This window comes from Xiphias gladius, chromosome 14 (assembly GCF_016859285.1).
Source record: "Xiphias gladius isolate SHS-SW01 ecotype Sanya breed wild chromosome 14, ASM1685928v1, whole genome shotgun sequence".
In the NCBI taxonomy this organism is placed as follows: Eukaryota; Metazoa; Chordata; class Actinopteri; order Istiophoriformes; family Xiphiidae; genus Xiphias; species Xiphias gladius.
In genome coordinates, this window is record NC_053413.1 from 24393422 (window position 1) to 24412648 (window position 19227).

The window sequence follows — 19227 nt, forward strand, 5'->3', positions numbered from 1 at the left end:
TCCTTAAACAAGGGATGACAGCGCATAATTTATTTGTCCCCAGCGGCAGTCATTTTTGCCATAGAACCAACTAATGATAGTGTGTTAAACTATACAATATAGGAGCTAAGATTCAACTTGTGTGTGGAAAGACAGAATGTTTATATTTACTCTTTAAGCAGAGAGAATCAAAAAATACCTTCCCATTTATGGCAAACGGCAGCCTAAATTAGCTTCAAATAAAAGGTGGTTTTAGCTTTGAACTAAAAGACAGACACAAACTAGGAGGAGTTGGGCAGAACTTGAAAAAACAAGCAGACTCATGGGTAACATCTAAAATCTCTTTAAATAATAGCTAATCTCTGCACCACAGCAACGTAATTAAAATCAAAACCAAAACTCCACCTGACATGAAACAGTCTGGATGTCCATGATTCCACACTATGATAACATTTACAAAGAACAGTTTAACGGAATAACTTCCGTAATCAGAGCCACATACAAACTGTCAATAAAACATGGGGTGAAAGACAACGAACCTTCCTGGTTTGCATCTTCTCTGTGCGTCGTCGGAAGGCCACATAGGGGTCACTAGTGCTGGAGCCGTCCCGCTTCTCCTGCTTGACGTTGGGGATGAGCGAGTTAGCCTTGCTGTTTTTCCTCTTCCGGCTCCAGTAGTCGAAGACCTCCTTGATGAGCTCATCGTCCTCCTTCAGCAGCAGTTTGGCCTCAGGGAGACTCACCAGCTAAGAGATAAAGACAGGGGTTACACATTTTGATCAATAACATGTATTTACACAGTGGGGAGGGGGACAAAGCTGTTGTGAGGGGCATTTATGCTGATGCTGTCACTGTCTCACTGTGCATTGGTCTGTAAGTTATTTTATGGGGCTCTCTTTACAGCCAGCTGTGTTTTGGGGAAGACGGAGACAAAAATAGTGCCGACCTGCTGTCCACTGCCTTTCTCTAGCCGGTCAATCATCTCCTCAAACTGCAGGAAGCTGATCTCCATCTTCTTTTTCAGCTTGTTGACAAACGCCTCATCGTCCGAGTCCAGGTCGTAGTCCGGCTGCTCTGCGTCCAAGCTGAAAGCTGCAGGGGGGTAGAGGAGAGGAAACAGACTTTAGACATAAGTCTATGAACTGATAAAACATTGCAGATTTGTGATCAATGTAAGAAAATTTTAAGTTTTTCGAAAGTTAAGTTGTGAACAATGGTGGAAAGAATCGGCTTAGAAAAGGATATTTAGAGAAATCTTTTATAAGATCTGGATTTTGTAGGAGGCTCCGACATCGGATTGCCAAAATTCTTGGAAATTTCTATTCTTATTCCTTTCTCTCTGTGTCCTTTTGTTTTTTGTTGCGGCTATTTACTGCATTCTGGCGTTCACGCCCTGCCTCTGTTGCCTTCTATTGTAATCTCCATACTCAATCATTTAGTGCAACTGCCCTCATGTTTGCTAATTAGCTTGTACATTTATGACATGGAATGAGTGGGTTAAAAGAGAAGCATATCGCTGAACAATTACAAATTATGATACTAGTATGCGAAAGGAATGAACATGTTTGGGCTTATTTAAATAGTAGTGATCTGAAATTAGGGAGATAATTAAGACAAAATTGCGTTCACATTTTGGAATTTATCTGACACAGAACTTCAGAGTGATCGGGAAAACTTGTCTTCTCTACTCTGACTCCACAGTGGACTCCCTGTTGAAAGTCAAAATTTAGCTTAATTGGTCTGGTAGTAACTGAGGGCACATGATACAGCATTTAAAAAAACACCATCAGGCCAGTTTCTAGCCAAGTTCACTTTACCTCACTGTTGAATTATCAGCCTGAAATAACAGACTTCCTATTGTTGAAGATGCAGCAAAGCACCCTAAAACTCAGTTTTATCCATCAAACTAAAGCAGAAAGCTTTGATTTACAAAGAAGATAAAATGTCCATCTGCTGACTAGCAGATCCCATAATTCACAATCCAGTGTCACTGTTTTACCAGCGTGTTGACTATTAAAGGATGGTTTCTCTTTGTAGAGGCAGTTAATGATATTTTTTAAGTTTGATATATATAAACGGTTACTGAGTAATATGACTGGCAAGGCCGCTCTATAGCTCAAGTGCTATGTTCAAAAAAGTCATACATTCATTTAATATACTTTTGGTGTCAGTCTGTGTGCATACATGTCACATATCCTGTGTGCAAAGAGGTGTATATAGCTCATCCTCTGTAACACTGCACCCACCAAAGAGGCAAAGTTACCACCTATAGCAATCATTTAGAATTAGAATTCATCATCTAATGAGTAAGTATTTTCATGACATGGTTTTCAGCACCTCTGTGTATCTACGAATAAAAGGCAGGCTGATATATGAAAAGGCCAAACTACAATTACTAGCCACTGCTGCTACATACAATGAAAACAGACAAATTACTTTGATTATATGCATTTCAATTTGTTTTCTATGCACTCTATTTCCTGCAATCTTTTTTCTGTAAACAATGTTTATCCCTTTTTTCATATGGCCACATTGTTATCACTGGATAGATGGAGATGCAACAATTTGTCCGCTAAAAAGAAAAAGAAAATTGAAAACCAGAGAGGGGCCTACCAACAGACGCACAAAACCATAGTCAAAGAAAGCAGCTCTGACCAAAAACAGTACCGCGGCTGCAAAAAGGTGACAGTGTTTCAATTCTCAGTTTCCCCGGAGCTGTCTGTTTACCGTGACCCGGGCTACTGAGAAAATTACGACATATTGCTACACACGTCCTTAGAATGGTGTAGGTGTACGAAAGGACGGCCCTACACGTGTGGGCCAAAACAAGGGGGGGGGACCTCACACACACTGATGGAAAAATAGAAGTTTGCGATTGTGAGGGGAGCCAAGCGTCTGCACAAGAGAAGGTAATTGTGGTGAACAACCAAACAACCACGACATCAGCGATTCGAAAATGGTATAAACAGCAGAGCGATACCCGTTGTAAAATATGCAGACAACCTCTACCGACAAAGATGGGAAACACAACAAACCTTTACCGCCATCTGAAAAGGTAACAACCCTCCACTTACACAGAAAGCCCAAGTCTGCGCTCCCAGAATGATAGCCCTCGCAGCCAGGCTCGCTGTAGTAACAATAGTTCAAACCCCAGCAGCAGTCCCTCCTGTCTGCTCTTTTCAGCCATTACTGGTCTTTGATAGGAGCCAGACTAGTACTCATTTTATAAATCGTATTTATCTAAGTTATATATTATCTTTTGTCATTATGTTGTACATAAAACTAAATACATCTGCCAGTAGCAGTGTGCAATAGCCATATGTAGGCGTAAATGTTACACACATTTGGAAATTGCAATAAATTAGTGCTTTAAGAGGAAGGCCACCCAGCATCTGTTTAACACGAAGGCTAGGGATACGCGGGATCATTATCAGGCTTAATTGAACCAAATTTGCCCTTTCAGGCATTTGGAAGCAGAAGGACTGACTAGAGACTAATGGACAGTAAAGATAATTTGGGTGTTGTGGAGGGCGGATACAGTTAAATCTCACCCAACCCAGTATCTCACAGACTGACCTAACACTGCCAAACGATTTAAAAGGAGTCTGCATTAATGTGTACGTGAAAGCTAAAAATATGCACACTGAGTATTTTTACAGGTCAGAGATACATCAGTATAATTTTAGTTAAGGCATAAAATGTGACTCTGCCCTTTCTTAATGGTCTAATGGGAGCGTATTTCTGACTCAAGAGAAAGGAAATTATAAAAGCTATTCACTCACTACAGCCTAGCTTTTTCAGTCTCCTACTTTGTCTCAAGCCTCGGTGACCGGCGAGACATCCATGTCAAACCACAGACCAATTCACATTAACGCACTTCCTTTCTGACTCTCAACAACTGCCTCACAACTCTCAGCCAGTGGTTTTATGTGTTTTAATTCAGCAGTGGTGTCTCTCACAGAAAGAACTGCCAAATCTGCTAAAGTCATCAAACTAGCTGCCATCGAGCATGCACAGCTACTGCACTTACAATTATACAGCAAACAACGCACAGGCTTTAAAATGCTAACCTCAGTTCATACTTAATTTTAGCAAATCACTTTCATGTTGGGCAGCCGAGAAGGCAACCGAGTATGACAGACGGGATATATGGTTATTGACGAGAGTAGTTTTTTAGTTCTATGAACCGGTACCATATAAAATCATCAGTGGGTTTAGGTGAATAAAATTCCTTACACAAATGGAGTAAGACAACATACTGTTTTTGCAGAATTTTAGATATTTTTGTACAAATACTAAACTCCCAAGGCCTGGAAATGATCTCAACTGCATTGTCTTGTCATTTCAGATTGTCTAGACCTCTGAGGAAACCTGGAAATTTGATCGACAGCAATTTGACAGGACACACTTTTTTTCTCTCTTTTTTTTTTAAAAACACACAGCTTTCAACTGACAACAGTGTCTCAGCTTAGGGTACACCAAATTCCTTTCCTTAGAGAAACAATCGTTGCAACTGCTTGTGACACAGACATGTTTACTGAACTAAGCAATCTAGCAAACTCATTTTCTTTCATATTATTACTGAACTAAACAATTTCTCAAACTCATTTGTTTTGACAAACATGACAACTCAGTAGAAGCTCATAAAACGCATGCCTCATGCCATTAAATGGGTGATTACCTGTCAGAAACGACAGGCCTACTACCTTGGCTTGTGAGTCATTGAATGGCATCAACATTTTATAAGCCTTTATGCAGTCAACTTAGCTAACCCACTACAACCAGGAACCCTCCATTAACAGTTACACTTTTAATGCCAAATGGGTCTGAATGTCACAATAGGTTTCCTTTTCTTTCAGTGACAACCACTCTGAGGAAATTTTTCATACTCCGCTTTATAGTCCAAATGTTTATCTAATGAAATAACAGGTCTAAAGTGATGATTTGCAAATAAAAAAGCTCCTAAAAAAGGTACACTAATGTGGAATATTCTACTCATTGCAGCTTATTTTGATCAACAGCCCCCAAGTGGCATTTAACCCATCCAAAATAATTGAGGAAAACGCTGTCATAGCCAATTGAAACAACTGAGGTACCTAAACTGCTACATCAAACTCATCAACTCTGCTTTCTGCGACACATTTTTGCCATTCGAGAAGCCCACTTACGCTGTATGTGAATTAGCTGCTTTGGCATCTTGTAGTCCCCAGGGTAGAGGGAATCATAGTAGGTGATGTTGCTCTCTGCCTCGGGGACTGGGATGACCATGTTGTCCCGCTTCTCGCCATATACCTGCTGTGCTGAGATGGCCCGCTGGAGATGGTGTTCCTACAGAGACACAGATGGGAGTTAATACACCCGGTCCACTGAGGACAGACCTTCAATTACTAGATTATATACTGTCACATTAAATTAATACTTTACAAATCAAAATCACTTAAACACAACAGAGAAAGTTATTTTTTCTTCAAACTATCAAGCCGTTATGAAGCTACCAAACTGGGTAATGAAAGCTGGTGCTACAGCTGCAAGCTGGAACTGATACAAGGGCAAAATGTTACAGAACCGTATGGTTTTTGGAATTCACCCTTTATAGAAAATTCTTATACAGTTGGATTTGACAGAAAAGACTGCTTTGAGGGAGCTATCCAAAAAAAAAAAAAATCCAAACAGCATAAAATCGGCATGGCTGATATCGGCTGATATTAGCTTATTACAGATATAATTGGTGTGGGTGTATATGTTGGACAATAAGTAACAAGAAACTGCAAAACAGAAATGCTAGGTTTGAGATCATTTAGAGAGAGAGAAAAAAACTGCATGTTACTTGTCAGCTGACAGCCACACGCCTGGGAACGAGTGTGATTGTTAAACATAAAATGAATCAGCTAATGCAAGTGTAACTGAACTAACGCAACACTCCATTTGTCCACGTGCTGCAGCGGTTTAAATTATTTCAAAATGCCAAATTTCTATACAGAAAGGTTCAACATTAATGATTTCTTTTCTCTACCAGAAACATCAGCAGCCATAATCTAGAACTAGTATCTATTTCAACTGTAATACAGTAAAAGAAAACCTTACTCTCTGACATTTCATTTTGCTGTCAAATGTCCACAATAGGTGGTTTACTAATTACTGAATAGCTGCGGTCCTTTAAAAAGCAAAGTATGGGTGAAACTTCACAAAGGGCTTTTACAAACTAAACAATGAAAGACAACAACCCCCACTTTAAAAAGCAATTTGTGAAACAATTGGGGCAAAGCAAAACATTGCCCAACTAAACACAGTATCTTGTACACTTTGTCATTCCAAGGGGGAAAACAACAAACTGACTCATACAGATACCAGCTGCATATGTAAATGCAAAATGAGTTACGGGAAGAAACTAACGATTATCCGGATACACAATGAGTAACATTTGGCATCTAGACCTTACAATAATAATCTCCAAATGGGGAAAAAGAAAAGAAAAAGCTACCAGGAGAAACAGGACCATATTAAAACATCGGTTGCTAAGTCTACACTGTCAACTGAGGTTTTCAGTTAGTTTAAATCATAATAGATGCAAGACAATAATGATTGGCCCTAGAATGGCATGTAGGAACTGGAAGGGGACAAACCTGAACCTGCCATCCAACCGTTCTAAAGTGCGCAAATACAGAGGGGGAACTTGACACTGTTTGTCTCCAACCCTCAGTCAGTTCGCCTTGTCTACCCGCCACAAGTGTGATGAGAGCCTGCCGCTGCCAAGCCTGCTAAGGGGGAATGTGCCGCAGGGGAGGCAGAGGGGCTGGATGGCTGACTAACTGGTTTGCTGGCGGGCTGCTTGTCTGAACAGTCACAGTCAGTCGTAGTAGTAGAGCCTTTGGTCTATAGCTGGGCGCTAAGCCACTGGCAGGCAGTCTGTCAACAAGGCAGCGTGCTGCCTGCCTTGTCAAAGAGCTCTCTGGAGACAAGGTGTATGTTTTTTTGTTTTCCCTGTGGCTGTCAAAAGACGCAAGTGTAGGTAGTGGGGAAGGGAGAGAATATTCGTGCCTAGGGAAGGTAGACGTAAGTGAATGAGTCTGACAGAAAGCATGTATGTGTGGGTGTGCACTTGAATGAGGAAGTTTGACGCTGTAAGTGCAACTGGTTTGTTATGGTTGCAATTTCCCCTGAAAATCTACCGTAGTCACTGTTGTGTAATACATGTGCCAGCCGTGAGGACGATATACGGCGTATAAGGCTCATTCAGATTCAGAATACACAGTCAACATTCTAGAGGTAGTAGTATGAATTTGATTCTAAAGTGCCATGTTCCCTGGGTTGAAACCTAATGCTATTTCACCAGTAAACTAAATTAACTCACTGCTTCTCATTTTACAGGCAATATGACATCCTGACTGTACTTGAAGATCTACTGGCTATGTCTATATCTCATCTCTTATACAAGCATCTGCCCAGCATATATGTATCGACGGCCCCAGTGTGTGACAGGCCAGTGTTTCAATTTAATGCTATAAATGACTGTTGGCATTGTTTCACAGAAGGTTGAGCTTTTACTTGTGTGTTGGTCTTCTTTAAAAAAGGCAGATGTGATTTCATATGATGATATCAATATATATAATGATACAGTATGTTCTCTTAATTTCCATTGAGAAATCCTACAAAAGATATCCAAATGTCAGTCATAGATTTTCTGGGTTTTTGGCATCTATCATTGGTCTAATAAAACAAGAAATAATAAAACTTGGTACAAACAGTATGGTAAAATCTGACCGTTGACAGATTTCTTGTCTCTCACTCCATCTCGTAATGTCCCCCATCCCTATTCACTGTGACACTGTGAACTGTGACAAACTAACAGAAAACATGAGCACCCATTTTAATGAATGTGGTATTTCTACTTTAATATTTATATGTGCCTGATTTAAAAGATCATTTTCTTCATTTTAGGGATTCATATCATCTGGATTTTGTTTTAATCTAAGATACCCCTGGCACAGCATGATGGCCAGGAGAAAAGGCTGCTTATGAGAACAGGAACATTGGGATGGCAAACTGTTTTCTCTGGATTAAATCAGCTAAGTGTGCTGCTTCTAAGAAAGACCTCCAGTGAAACTTAAGACAAACACAAAAAGAACTCGGATCGATGTGTCCATTTAACGGCAACAAAAGGCAAGCTTTTCAGTGCCACAGGGTTTTTAAACAGATGGTCCTCGACACTTCGACTGAAACTTTGAAGACACAAAGCCCTGTTCTACTGCATACAGTGCAGGCTATACTGTTCCATATGGTTGTTAGTCTTTTATTATTTCATACAACAGAATTGTATTCGGATGGAAAGATGGCTTTTCCATCCAAAAGCCAAGTCTGTAAAGTGTGGACAAATAATCACAACAATATTTGGAGCATTTTTTACGATTACAAGTTGAATGACTGAGGTATTGCTCATTTCATAAAAGAGTGTAGTTATACACACACAATTTTCAACATTTTCAGCATTTGCCTTTACTGGCTGATTTTGACTACTGTGCAGCACAATAACTACTTCAAAATCTGAGAACAGTAATAATGGATTCTTACATTTCCCTGGTACTGGCAAAAGCTAACTGGTGGTCACTCATCACTTCAGAACGTTACCTGCCAAAGAGGCAGGAAACTAAACTTTATAATGTGTCACCTTCGGTATACCATCATGTTTGTAATCATCTGTAACAGTTTTAGTGTCCCGTATTAAATCTCTTTTATTGCCTCCCAGAGCCCTGTGTTCATCAACATCGTTTGGACTTCTGGGGCTAGCAATATTCTACACAGTCTCATATACCTGAGGCAAATATATACTTTACTATACAATATATACTTTACATTTATGGTGCCATGTGCTCCAGCGATCTGTTCTAAGGACTCCCGTAGCTGGTGAAGAGCTGAGGACAAGTTTCAGTTTTATCCTCCGAATTTCCCTGAGGCGTCTGCATACAGAACTCAAAACTTTTAACACATTCAACCTATCTGCAGCATTTGCTGTAACCCCCTCTGCACTTGTACGCTTGCATAACCTTCATGTTCCTATCCTATTCCTACATTCCCTCAGAAAACCCCTAAACCTCCGCGTCAACTTCCAAACTCAAAAATCAAATGGCCTTGAGCAAATCACGTCAGCTGCCAAACCTAATCAAGCAGAATTGTTTACTTACCCGGCCATAGCTATTTGCCTGAGAATAAATAGACTCAGATTGAGGTGAACAGTCAGAATACAGAGCACTGGCTGCTACCCTCACTTGAACACCCTATTTCTCTTGGTCTCGCTTTTTCACACATACACACAGGACTCCAGAAATAGCCTTCCAAAATGACCAAATCGATCACTGTCAAGTCTGCTGAGGCAGCCTTAGCCTCCTCCACCTTCTCCAGTCGTGTCTGACAGCTACCGTCCCAGACACTGTAAATGCCACTTAACATGATGGACAGCTGCGGGGAATGGACTGGTACGGCTGTTGAGGGATGCATAACTACAGTACAAAGCAGGTTTATGCACTGCGTGGGAGAGGATGATTTTTAACACCTAGTGTAATTGGGATGGGAAATTACTGGCAGCCATCAGACTGCGTTTTTGGTTGTTCCAGCTCTGCTAAGCAGTTTGTAAATCAACAGAGCATGAACTGAGAAACTTTGAATGTGACTCATGAAATAAGACCGAGGCAGTTTCTACAAGGCAAAGAAAGTTTTTCTAACTTCAGTGTAAGCCCACTATTGGATAATAATGCAATAAAACCAACCAGGTAATGTACACAGAGTAATCTTCCATTCATAGGTCACTGACTGGAGATTCCTTAATCCACTTGTCATTCTCAGGAGTTGTTCCAGCTGAGGCTCGCCAAGCTGGCAAACTGGCTGGGAAGAGGGATTCAAGAACCTGCTCCATGGCTGGTGTTAATTTCCCACGCCGACCATACAGACGTCAAGACAAAACTGTCAACGGTGAAAGAAAAAAAAGGAGGGAAAGGAGCCAACAAAGGCAACTTTCAATTTCACAGCATGTAGGCTGCACAGACCTTGGACAGGTGACATGACCCAAATTCCCACCCAGCAAGGTCACACAGTGAGAAACTGGTAGTCTGCCAGAATCGGAGTGTGTGTGTACGTCTGTGTGTGCGAGTACAAGAACTGTGTCTGGCAAAGAGGCAAACACAACAGATGCCTGTGGGTTCCCACCAGGGCCGCAGATATTGACCTCACTTTCACCCAAACGTAAACACAAGACAAAGTGTCTGGCCCAAAACAAACAAGCGGCACGTGCTGAGGGAATTTCAGCGATGACGGCTCTTCAGTCAAGCCACACTACATATACGCCGCCTGCAAATTACAAAACCACATACTGCGCTGAGTTATGACTTTTCAAAGGGAAGCAAGTAGCAAAAAAGAAAGCAAGCCTGTGCTTTCACTTGTGCTCACTAAATACGTGAAACGAGCAGTGCTAAATACAGTGTAGAGAAAGGCCTGATTCTGAAAAGTTGCTCTGTGGTCTGAGATAAACTCATTTTATAAATCTCTTTATAAGCAGAGAGTTAGGAACTACACGGACACCACACATTCACCCTGTAGACCACTGAACTCTGAGAGGGTAGTCAATGTGTTTGAGGTGGTGGTAGGCGAAACATGCCAAGCTCACGCTTTCCCAAAAAAAGACTTTCAGGATGGCTGTTCAAAATAAAATTTAAAGTTTTCGCTCAGTGGGTCAAGCAGATCTCCACAAATGACAGGCATTATTCCCTGTGTAGATCGAGTGGAGAATCAGACCCACAAAACTAAAAAATACATGCATTTACAGTAAAATTAAGAAACACCATGCATTAAATGCTGAAGTAGTCTTTCAAAAAGAATGAGCTGCATTAACTGCCATTAACGATTCAAAGCAAATTTCCATCTGAACTCTGATGTAAAAATTCATGACAGACAGCTCCAAACACTGAGCGGTTGGTATGCAGCAGGCTTTGGCCTACCTCTTATGATAATATAACTGTTACATAACCGAGCACTCCAGCTGAGCACAGACTTTGAAGTGACAGCAACCCCCTCCCAGCTCCTGCTGCCCGATCTCCTCCTGAGCGCCACGTGCTGCTGGTCTGCCAGCCTGCTGTGCCATCTGACACACTGAACCCCTGACACTGAGCTTCAACAAGAGCAAGGAGGCAGACCGGCTGCAGCAAACTTTCAGTGAACAGCAGCAGCATCCACCTCAGACGACTGAAGTGATATTCTCCATTTATTTTCACTTATATTTAAACATTGGTCAAGACTGCTGGGTCAGCTACAACGCTGCACCCTTGGGGAAGTCATTACATTGCTTAGGGGACCCAGAATAAGGGCCTCACTGTTGTCTGATAAATGGCATGAACAAATTGGAAGGACAAAGCCAAATTCCAATGGGGGGTATCTAGTTTACAAACAACCCACTACATCCTACAGATAACTACAATGCCGCTGTGGGATGCTGGTGCCGGAGAGCGAAGCGGACCTTATTTATCTACATGCCTGTGTGGCTGGTGCATCCCTAAATCTCACATAAAAATGTTGCTCTCTGTCAGGATGCTCTGAGGGTCCACCAAAGGATAGCCAATTATCTGCCAAAATAGCTAGTAGAGTTTCTCAAATCATTGATTTCAAAAGGTACAAGCATTGGAGACTTTGATTTTTAGATGGGCTTTAATGTGCTTATCTGGCAAATAAATTGTCAACAATGAGGAACCACACAGATGCTTATTACAGTCACAACAGCTATCACGAAAAACCACCTTATCCTCTCAAAAGACCTAGTCTGAAATGTCACCATATATTCATTTATTAAGAAAAATATCTCCAGGTGAGTGCTGTAAGACTGGGGGATAAAAAAATAATACACCTGATCCACGAACAGGATGATTGTTTGAACAGTACATGTACTGTTCAAACAATGGTTTTAGTTGTTGCAATAACTGAATGACAACAGCTGAATTATATACACACACAGTGTAGGATCACAGCCCACAGCCTCACTACAAATAAACATGAAAAGGTTGTATTATACATCGACAACTCCATGACACGACAAAGTGCTGGTAGCAAACTAACTTAATTTTGATAACATGCCCCACTACAGATCAGGTGAAAAGTCAACACACATACAAACAAACCAAACGTATATATCGTATCTTTCCAAAATGACAACGATTGAGTTTTTCGAAATGCATGGCAGCAGTGTTGACATTTCTGTCTGGTAGTGGCACAGATGCCACACAATATGAAATCACTAGCTCCCCCTTGCCCTGGTCCTTCGCAATTACGCCAACACAAGGCCCCATCCTGACAGACAAGACAAAATGTCGGAATTGCTTAAGTCACATGACTCCTTTGTACTCAGAAAAATCACCTCACGCACAAATAAGCCGGCAAAACCGGGAAATTTTATCCAATAATGACACAATGCATCCCCGCTTTACCCCAACATTCGTCCGAGTCCCACATATGTGCCGTCTGCAACAGAAATCTGTCGTGTTTCTTCTGAGAAAATTGGCGGCCATTTTGTGAAGGCTTGCGCAGAAAAAAAAAAAAAAAAAAAAAAAAAAAAAATTAGGGACGCCTCTGATCATGTAAAAATAAAAAATAAACCAAAGCGTAAATTTTCACATTTTCGAACTGTTAATGCATACCGATTCCTCTTCTTTCTCCATCCCCGTAGGCATCTGCGGCACTGCCCGGTTAATGGATGCATATTCGTGTAGGTCGGGTAAATCCTCACAACGGAAGACGGGTAGTGGCTTGGAAGCGTCCAGCGCCCGTGCCCGAAACGACAATTTACTCATTTTTTTTTTCACAATTCGAGATGCAATATAAATCTATCCGATCTCCTAATATTCACAGCGGTACCGAGTGGAGCTTTCATGGATGTTTCTGTGCGGTTAATCTCTATTCTAACGTTCGAATGGTTGTAGCTTGTATTTAGGGCGTCGCCAACGGAGCCGGGGGAAGGCCCGGATCTTGGTCGCTCTCTCTCGGACTGTTTTTTTCCTACGCTCCGCTCCCTATCGTTGGTTCAGTGCGCCATGGACAACATGGCGGACATTTAAAACTCTTTTGCGCTGTTTCGTTCGGAGCGGTCCAACCCCCAGTTCGCGGACCGACCATTCCCACACGGTCCCGAGCGCTTGCGCGTTGCGGGGGTGGGGGGAAGGGGGCACTTCTCGCAAACTAACTCCTCTCTACACATACACATAAATGATTGAAATAAACAGCGGGCATGGCCGAAATATTTATTGCGATGATAAAACAAATAAGTAAATAATGGATTGCATATTAATGAAACCTCTACATAAATTATTGGGAAATTAAAAAGGTTGAAATATACAACAAAAAAAACAACTTAGTTTTAATAATATTTAATTACTAAATGGAAATTAATCATTAGAAAAAATTAATAAATCAATCAATTTACAAATGAAGAAAAATGATTCGTATGTGCATAACAAAAAGATAAAATTAATGTCACGAAATTTTATAAAATTTGCAACTTATTAAAAATTTGGTCTTGTTGTGAATTACTGACTGTGCAGTCCATGACTATTGAGTATATAATATCATAAACACGTTTGTTTTTAACCAGAACCCTGAAGTCATGAGAATTTAAAGCTCATCTGTCTGGGGTTTATTCAGTTATATAACTTTTCCTTTTAGTAATGCATTGATATTATAAAAGGAGGGTTAAAATGGGTGTTGCCTGGTTAAATAAAACAGGCTACGCTTAAGGAAATACAGTATAAATGCCCTAAAAGATATTTTTAAAATATTAATAATTATATAATAAAAATAAAAAAATAATAAATATATATATGATTTTTTAAATATATATAATCCATTTTTTTTTTTTAAATCTAAAATATTAAAAGTAAGTAGAATAAGCCAAATACAACTTTCAAGATTTCTCTTCTGGTAGATGGTTTTATGCTTCAGTGCAAAACTGGAGGAATAAAAGCCTTAATCCATTACAAACCAAAGCCTCAAAAACCAGAAAAGCAACGGTTCCTGCAAACTGACTTGAGCTAACTTTTCAGATCCACTGAACCTTGTTTTTCAGCGATGATTCTATAAAATAGCCCACAACAGAAATTAAAAAGGAAAAACAAAAAAAAAAATGTTTGCTCCAGGTGGAGCGCTTCATGGCGAACATGTTCACCGTGCGAACAATGTCGCCCTCTTCTGGTCGGACAGGCAAAGGCTCTCGATTTTCAGGAGTACAAACACACAGCACGCACCATTTGGTGAATATCTAGATCCAAAACGCCGTGCAGCTCACCGGGTGTACACATTATTCAAAGTGATAGACTCCAGCGGTGTCAAAGCCTCAACCATGACAATGTTAACACTGCTTATCCCACTGAACTGTGGGCTGGGTGCTTTGAGATAAGCTTTTGTCATGACCCAATGGGTTTGGGGGGGTTGGAGTGCTGCTCTGGGATCTATGCTTAGTATGTTACACAACCAGCGCCAAAGACAGACCTAGAATTTTAATTTAGCTAGGTTATAATAATATTTAACAATCATTAAAAACACCTTACCTGTTGATGACTTTGGGCTTCATCCAGGGTCCACCCAGGTGAACTGAGGTTCTCTTATCATTAAATCCACTGACTGCATCATGAGGACCTGAGGGCCAATTGACAAGAGCAAAAAGGGACATTTAGCCAAAACTCTGACAGAGCCTACATGAACACAAAGCTTTAAAAAGAAAGACATTACGACAGCTAAGTTACGGGGGGGGGGGGCAAAAAAAAACAAACAAAGTGGTCTGCAAGTCAGCAGTCTGCAAGACTGTCAGCTGTGCTGCCTGGTCTGGCCCTCCAACGACCACACCTGGCTGTATTCATGGGTTGCGCCAAATGCACTCTTTTGTATACTGAATACATTTTAAATCAGGTTTTTTCAGCTGTGATCTTTAAATAACACAAATAACCACTGTTACAGCCGATAAAATGCCATTTACCCTTTTTTCTCTGCAATGTAGCAAAACATGAGGGGAGAAGGCAAATTTTGTACAGATATTCGTGTTCCTCAGGAGGATGAATCCTCACGACTTTTGTGATCCCCTGACCTTTCCTCTAGCGCCACCATGAGGTTGACATGTTTGGTTATGTGTGAAATGTTCAAACGACTTTGGGGAGCTTAAATATCTGGCAGATTTCATGGCAGTCCATCCCAGAGGATAAAACCTAATGACTTCGGTGATTCTCTTTTGATCTAGCACACATCAGCTAGTCAGAGTTTTCAATTGTCCAGTGAAATATCTCCACATTCACTAGATTGAACAAAAAAATAAAATTAAATTAAATTAAAAATTAGTAGGCATTCATAGCTACCAGACGATGAGTTCTAATTATGACTGATCCTTTGATTTTTCATCTAGTGCCACCAGCACTAGCATCAGTGATTGTGAATATGTTAGCAGGCTTACATTAGCATTTGGCTAAAACGACCGCAAAGGCCAAGTGCAGCCTCAGAGTCACTGGCACTGCTGTAGATTCTTGTGTTTTGTTACATCACCTCTGGGTCAAAAGACTTAATGTTAAAAAAAGTGTTGACTTGTTGTGACAAACCCAACTCTGCACCCGAATGCCAGGTCTCGGTTAGACCCGAGACCCTGCAGAAATGTGTTTTCTTACAGTCCAAAGTAACCTGTCCTGTGATATAGTCAGTATCCAATCTAAACAGATTCATGTATATTTATTACCAGGAAGGAGTTCCGTTATGCAAAGGAGCATTGTGATCATAAGCACTGTGGCACATGACAACACAGTTTACAGATTTGTATTTGAATAGTGACCTGCTGGATAAACATAACTAGCTGGTTCAATTTAAGATAAGACTACGGACAGTTAAATACTTTTATCTTTATTTATTGTTCCTGAAAAATTTCTTATCATCCAAGTCCTCCTTGTGATACATTATCAATAAAGCCACAGAAGTATTGTGAAGCACAATTTTAAAATAGCCCTTGTCAAAATTACTGATACCCCTGAATTTTAAAGACATAATTCAGAATAACTTCAGAAATAAATGCAAATGAACCAATTTTGTATAACCAGAATATTTTAATAAAATGTCCAAAGTTACTGAGCAAAAAAGAGAGAAAAAAAAAAAAAAAAAAAAAACTTGCATGAAAGTGATATAATACAAACACAAAGTGCAACCGGACACAATTATTGGCACTCTTCACTAATATTTGTTTGCAGAACCTTTGGCAACACTGACAGCCTCTGAATGTTTCTTGTAGCCATCTAGAAGTTTCTGGCACCTGTCTGCTGGTACTTTCTGCCACTCTTCCATTGCTATGCCTACAAGTTATTTTAAGTTTGCAGGAGTCCACTTTCCAACGGCAGATTTCAGCTCTCTCCACACGTTTTCGATGGGATTTGGGTCAGGACTCGTTGCACGCCAGTCTAAACACAGTCCATCTTTTCCTTTTCAACCATTCTTCTGTGCTGTAGGTTTTGTGTGCTTTGGGTCACCTCAAACCTGATTTTCTGACACCGGGTAACACATTTTGCTCTAAAATATCTTGGTAACCTTCTGATTCCATCATTCCTTTGATACATTCAAAGCCTCCAGTTCCAGAGGCTGCAAAGCCGCCCCACAGCATGATAGAACCTCCACCATGTTTTACTGTAGTAGGGTATTCTTTTCCTTATGGGCTTCATTCATCGCCTATAGACAAACCGATGCACCGTGTTCCAGAAGAGCTCTACTTAGGTTACATCTGTCCATAGAACATTATCCCAGAAAGACTGTGACTCATCTGTGAAAATTTTAGCAAACATTAGTCCTGCCTTTTTGTGCCTGTCCTGTTTTTTCCACAATCTGCATCCACCTTCGCAGACTTCTCTCATCGAGATTCTTCTTAGCACCGCGTCCTCGAAGCGTCTTAACAGTTTTATGACTGTGAAACTTCTTGATAACATTACAAACTGTTGAAACAGCGACTTCGAGAGCTTTGGCGACTGTCTTGTAGACTCTGGAATTGTTTTGTTTTCGAGAATAGCATTTCTGATGCTCTCAGACAGCTCTTTTTTCTTTTCCATTGAGAAAAAGAAATTCGGAAAAAAAAAATCAGCCCCTTTTTATGCGCTAAAACCGTCATTCATTGGTTAACTCAGGTCATGTGAACACTGAAAATTAAGCACCGGTGAGTCTTGTTTTTTTATTTTGTTTGAATAACTAGGTTAAATTCATCAAAAGGTTTGCCAACAATTGTATCGAACGTACATCTTATGTCTGTATTTTTTATTTGACTGTATGAAAGCATTTGTTCGGTAAGTTTGGACATTTTATTAAATTTACAAGATTGGCCCATTTTGCATTTATTTCTTAAGATATTCTAAATTCTGTACTTAAAATTGAGGGGCGGCAATGATAAGGACTGTAAGAGATGTGTACTTTCTGTAGACATTTTACCTGTTCTGCTGTCTGGCAGTTGAGCCCATTGGCATGAGGTTACGGCTGTGTGAAAGGTTCAGATGGTGATACATCTGTGCATGTCCCTGCGTTGAATACACTAAGAAATGAAAGCACTATATAATGCAGAGACTATAATATTGATGCATGCCTTTAGAAAAATTACCTTCCCATTATAGCGGTAAGCTTTCCCCTTCAGTTACACTAATGTTGAGCTTGTGTATTAATGGTTGACATATTCTTTACCAGCCTATTTATTAATTAGGAAAAAAAAGGCAAGCAGTCAAGTCTGAGGTCAGGGCCTCAGTGTCCACCGATTATACAAAAATGACAAGAGCTAGGGTGACATGTTTTAGTCTTTCAAGTTAATGTTTGGGAAATCGATACCAAGACCAAGCTTCCAAGAACTTAGTAAAACGTGTAAGAACACTAACAGACCATCTCCTCCTAACAAAGAGTACTGTCATACCTCACATACTTTGTGCTAGCCTACAAATATCCCATGAGGGTGGGGTTTGTCCCACAATACCCAGTCCTTTTTTTGCTCTATTCCGATTAACAGCTTACATGGCTTATCTGAAGGAGTAAACCCTACCAATCAGGTACTCTAAGCAGGTTTTTAAAATCAGAAATGATCAACTAATCAATGACAGAACTACAACCACAGCTTGTCACCTTGAGGCAGCTCTAATGCTGGCTGTGTGCAGGTCACCCACACTTCATCTTTACAGGGAGGCCAAATCACTCAAAAATGGTCTCTTCCCCCGTTTTTTTTGGGTCCTTGTAGGGAGAGGTGGGTGTTTTTAGGAGGGGAGCTACTAATGCAGGGGGGTGGTATGAGGGATACGGTCTGTGGTCCAGACCCATGCAGGCCAGGGCCGAGCAGTTCTCTGGCAGACCACAGGAGCTGCCTGGCACTGTTTAGCCACACACCCTAAAGCCCGTGATCCAATAATGTCACATTTTCAAACCAAGATGATGGAAAAACCCTCACACGAAATCATGTCAAAATAGTCCGTGAGCCTCTCATCGACTCTTCACCTCTGCCTCCCGCTGATGTTTACTCTCCCCATGAGCTAGATCGGGTTTCCGACATTCTAGTTTTTGCCATTAATGCAACTGCCGAACTACATTTTTGTTTTACACAATGAAAAAAAAAAAAAAAACACACATTTCCTTTGCCTACATCGATCGATATCTCAATCGCTTTGCTTCGAGAGCTGAGTAAGTGATTAGGAAGTTGTGGGTTTAGTGCTGAATTGCATCCAGCTGACCAGCCAGGAATTTGATTGCGTGTATGAAATCATCTGATGCCAGAAACACTTTTCACGATGGCCTTTTTTTTTTTTTTTTTTTTTTTAAAGCAGCCATCGATTCAAGTAAAAAAAAAAAAAAAAAAAAAAAAAATTACAAGAAAATACTCACCAAGTCGATCATTTAGCACACGTCGGGGATTTAAAGGCAGATGGGCAACATTTCTGCCAGTCAGAAGTATAATTTTAAAAAAACAAAAACAAAACAAAAAAAAAAAACGCCAGGTAACACCAACACGACGCAGCTAGCCAGAGAGGGAGCCAAACTAACACTAACGTTAGCCACGGCTAGTTCTCCTAGTTGGTTTCATAATAAAACGCCAAACGGTGAGCCGGTGGTCCTGGTGGGAAGAGCCCGTGTCCGGTTTATATCCAGCCCGTTAGAAAGCGTTTTTTTTTTTTTTTTTTCGGTCGATGAAAAGTCGGTATTTTCCTGTCGATGTAAAAAAGCAGTCCGAAACTAGAGAGGTGG

At 40.6% G+C, this 19227-nt stretch overlaps 1 protein-coding gene across 3 annotated transcripts in view; it reads right to left on the minus strand.

Moving 5' to 3' along the window:
- LOC120798806 (enhancer of polycomb homolog 1-like) overlaps positions 1 to 19227 on the minus strand; it is a 30854-nt gene extending 11627 nt beyond the window's left edge. Inside the window, exons 1-5 of one of the 3 annotated variants that reach the window (XM_040143462.1) lie at positions 18868 to 19227; positions 14553 to 14640; positions 5148 to 5307; positions 926 to 1071; positions 519 to 725 (exon numbers count right to left, since the gene is read on the minus strand). In XM_040143462.1, coding sequence (XP_039999396.1) covers positions 519 to 725; positions 926 to 1071; positions 5148 to 5247 — 453 coding nt within the window. In that variant the 5' untranslated portion in view covers positions 5248 to 5307; positions 14553 to 14640; positions 18868 to 19227. Of the gene's footprint in view, positions 1 to 518; positions 726 to 925; positions 1072 to 5147; positions 5308 to 12650; positions 13132 to 14552; positions 14641 to 18867 lie in introns of those variants that run through there. The other 2 variants (XM_040143460.1, XM_040143461.1) reach the window with 2 other exon arrangements.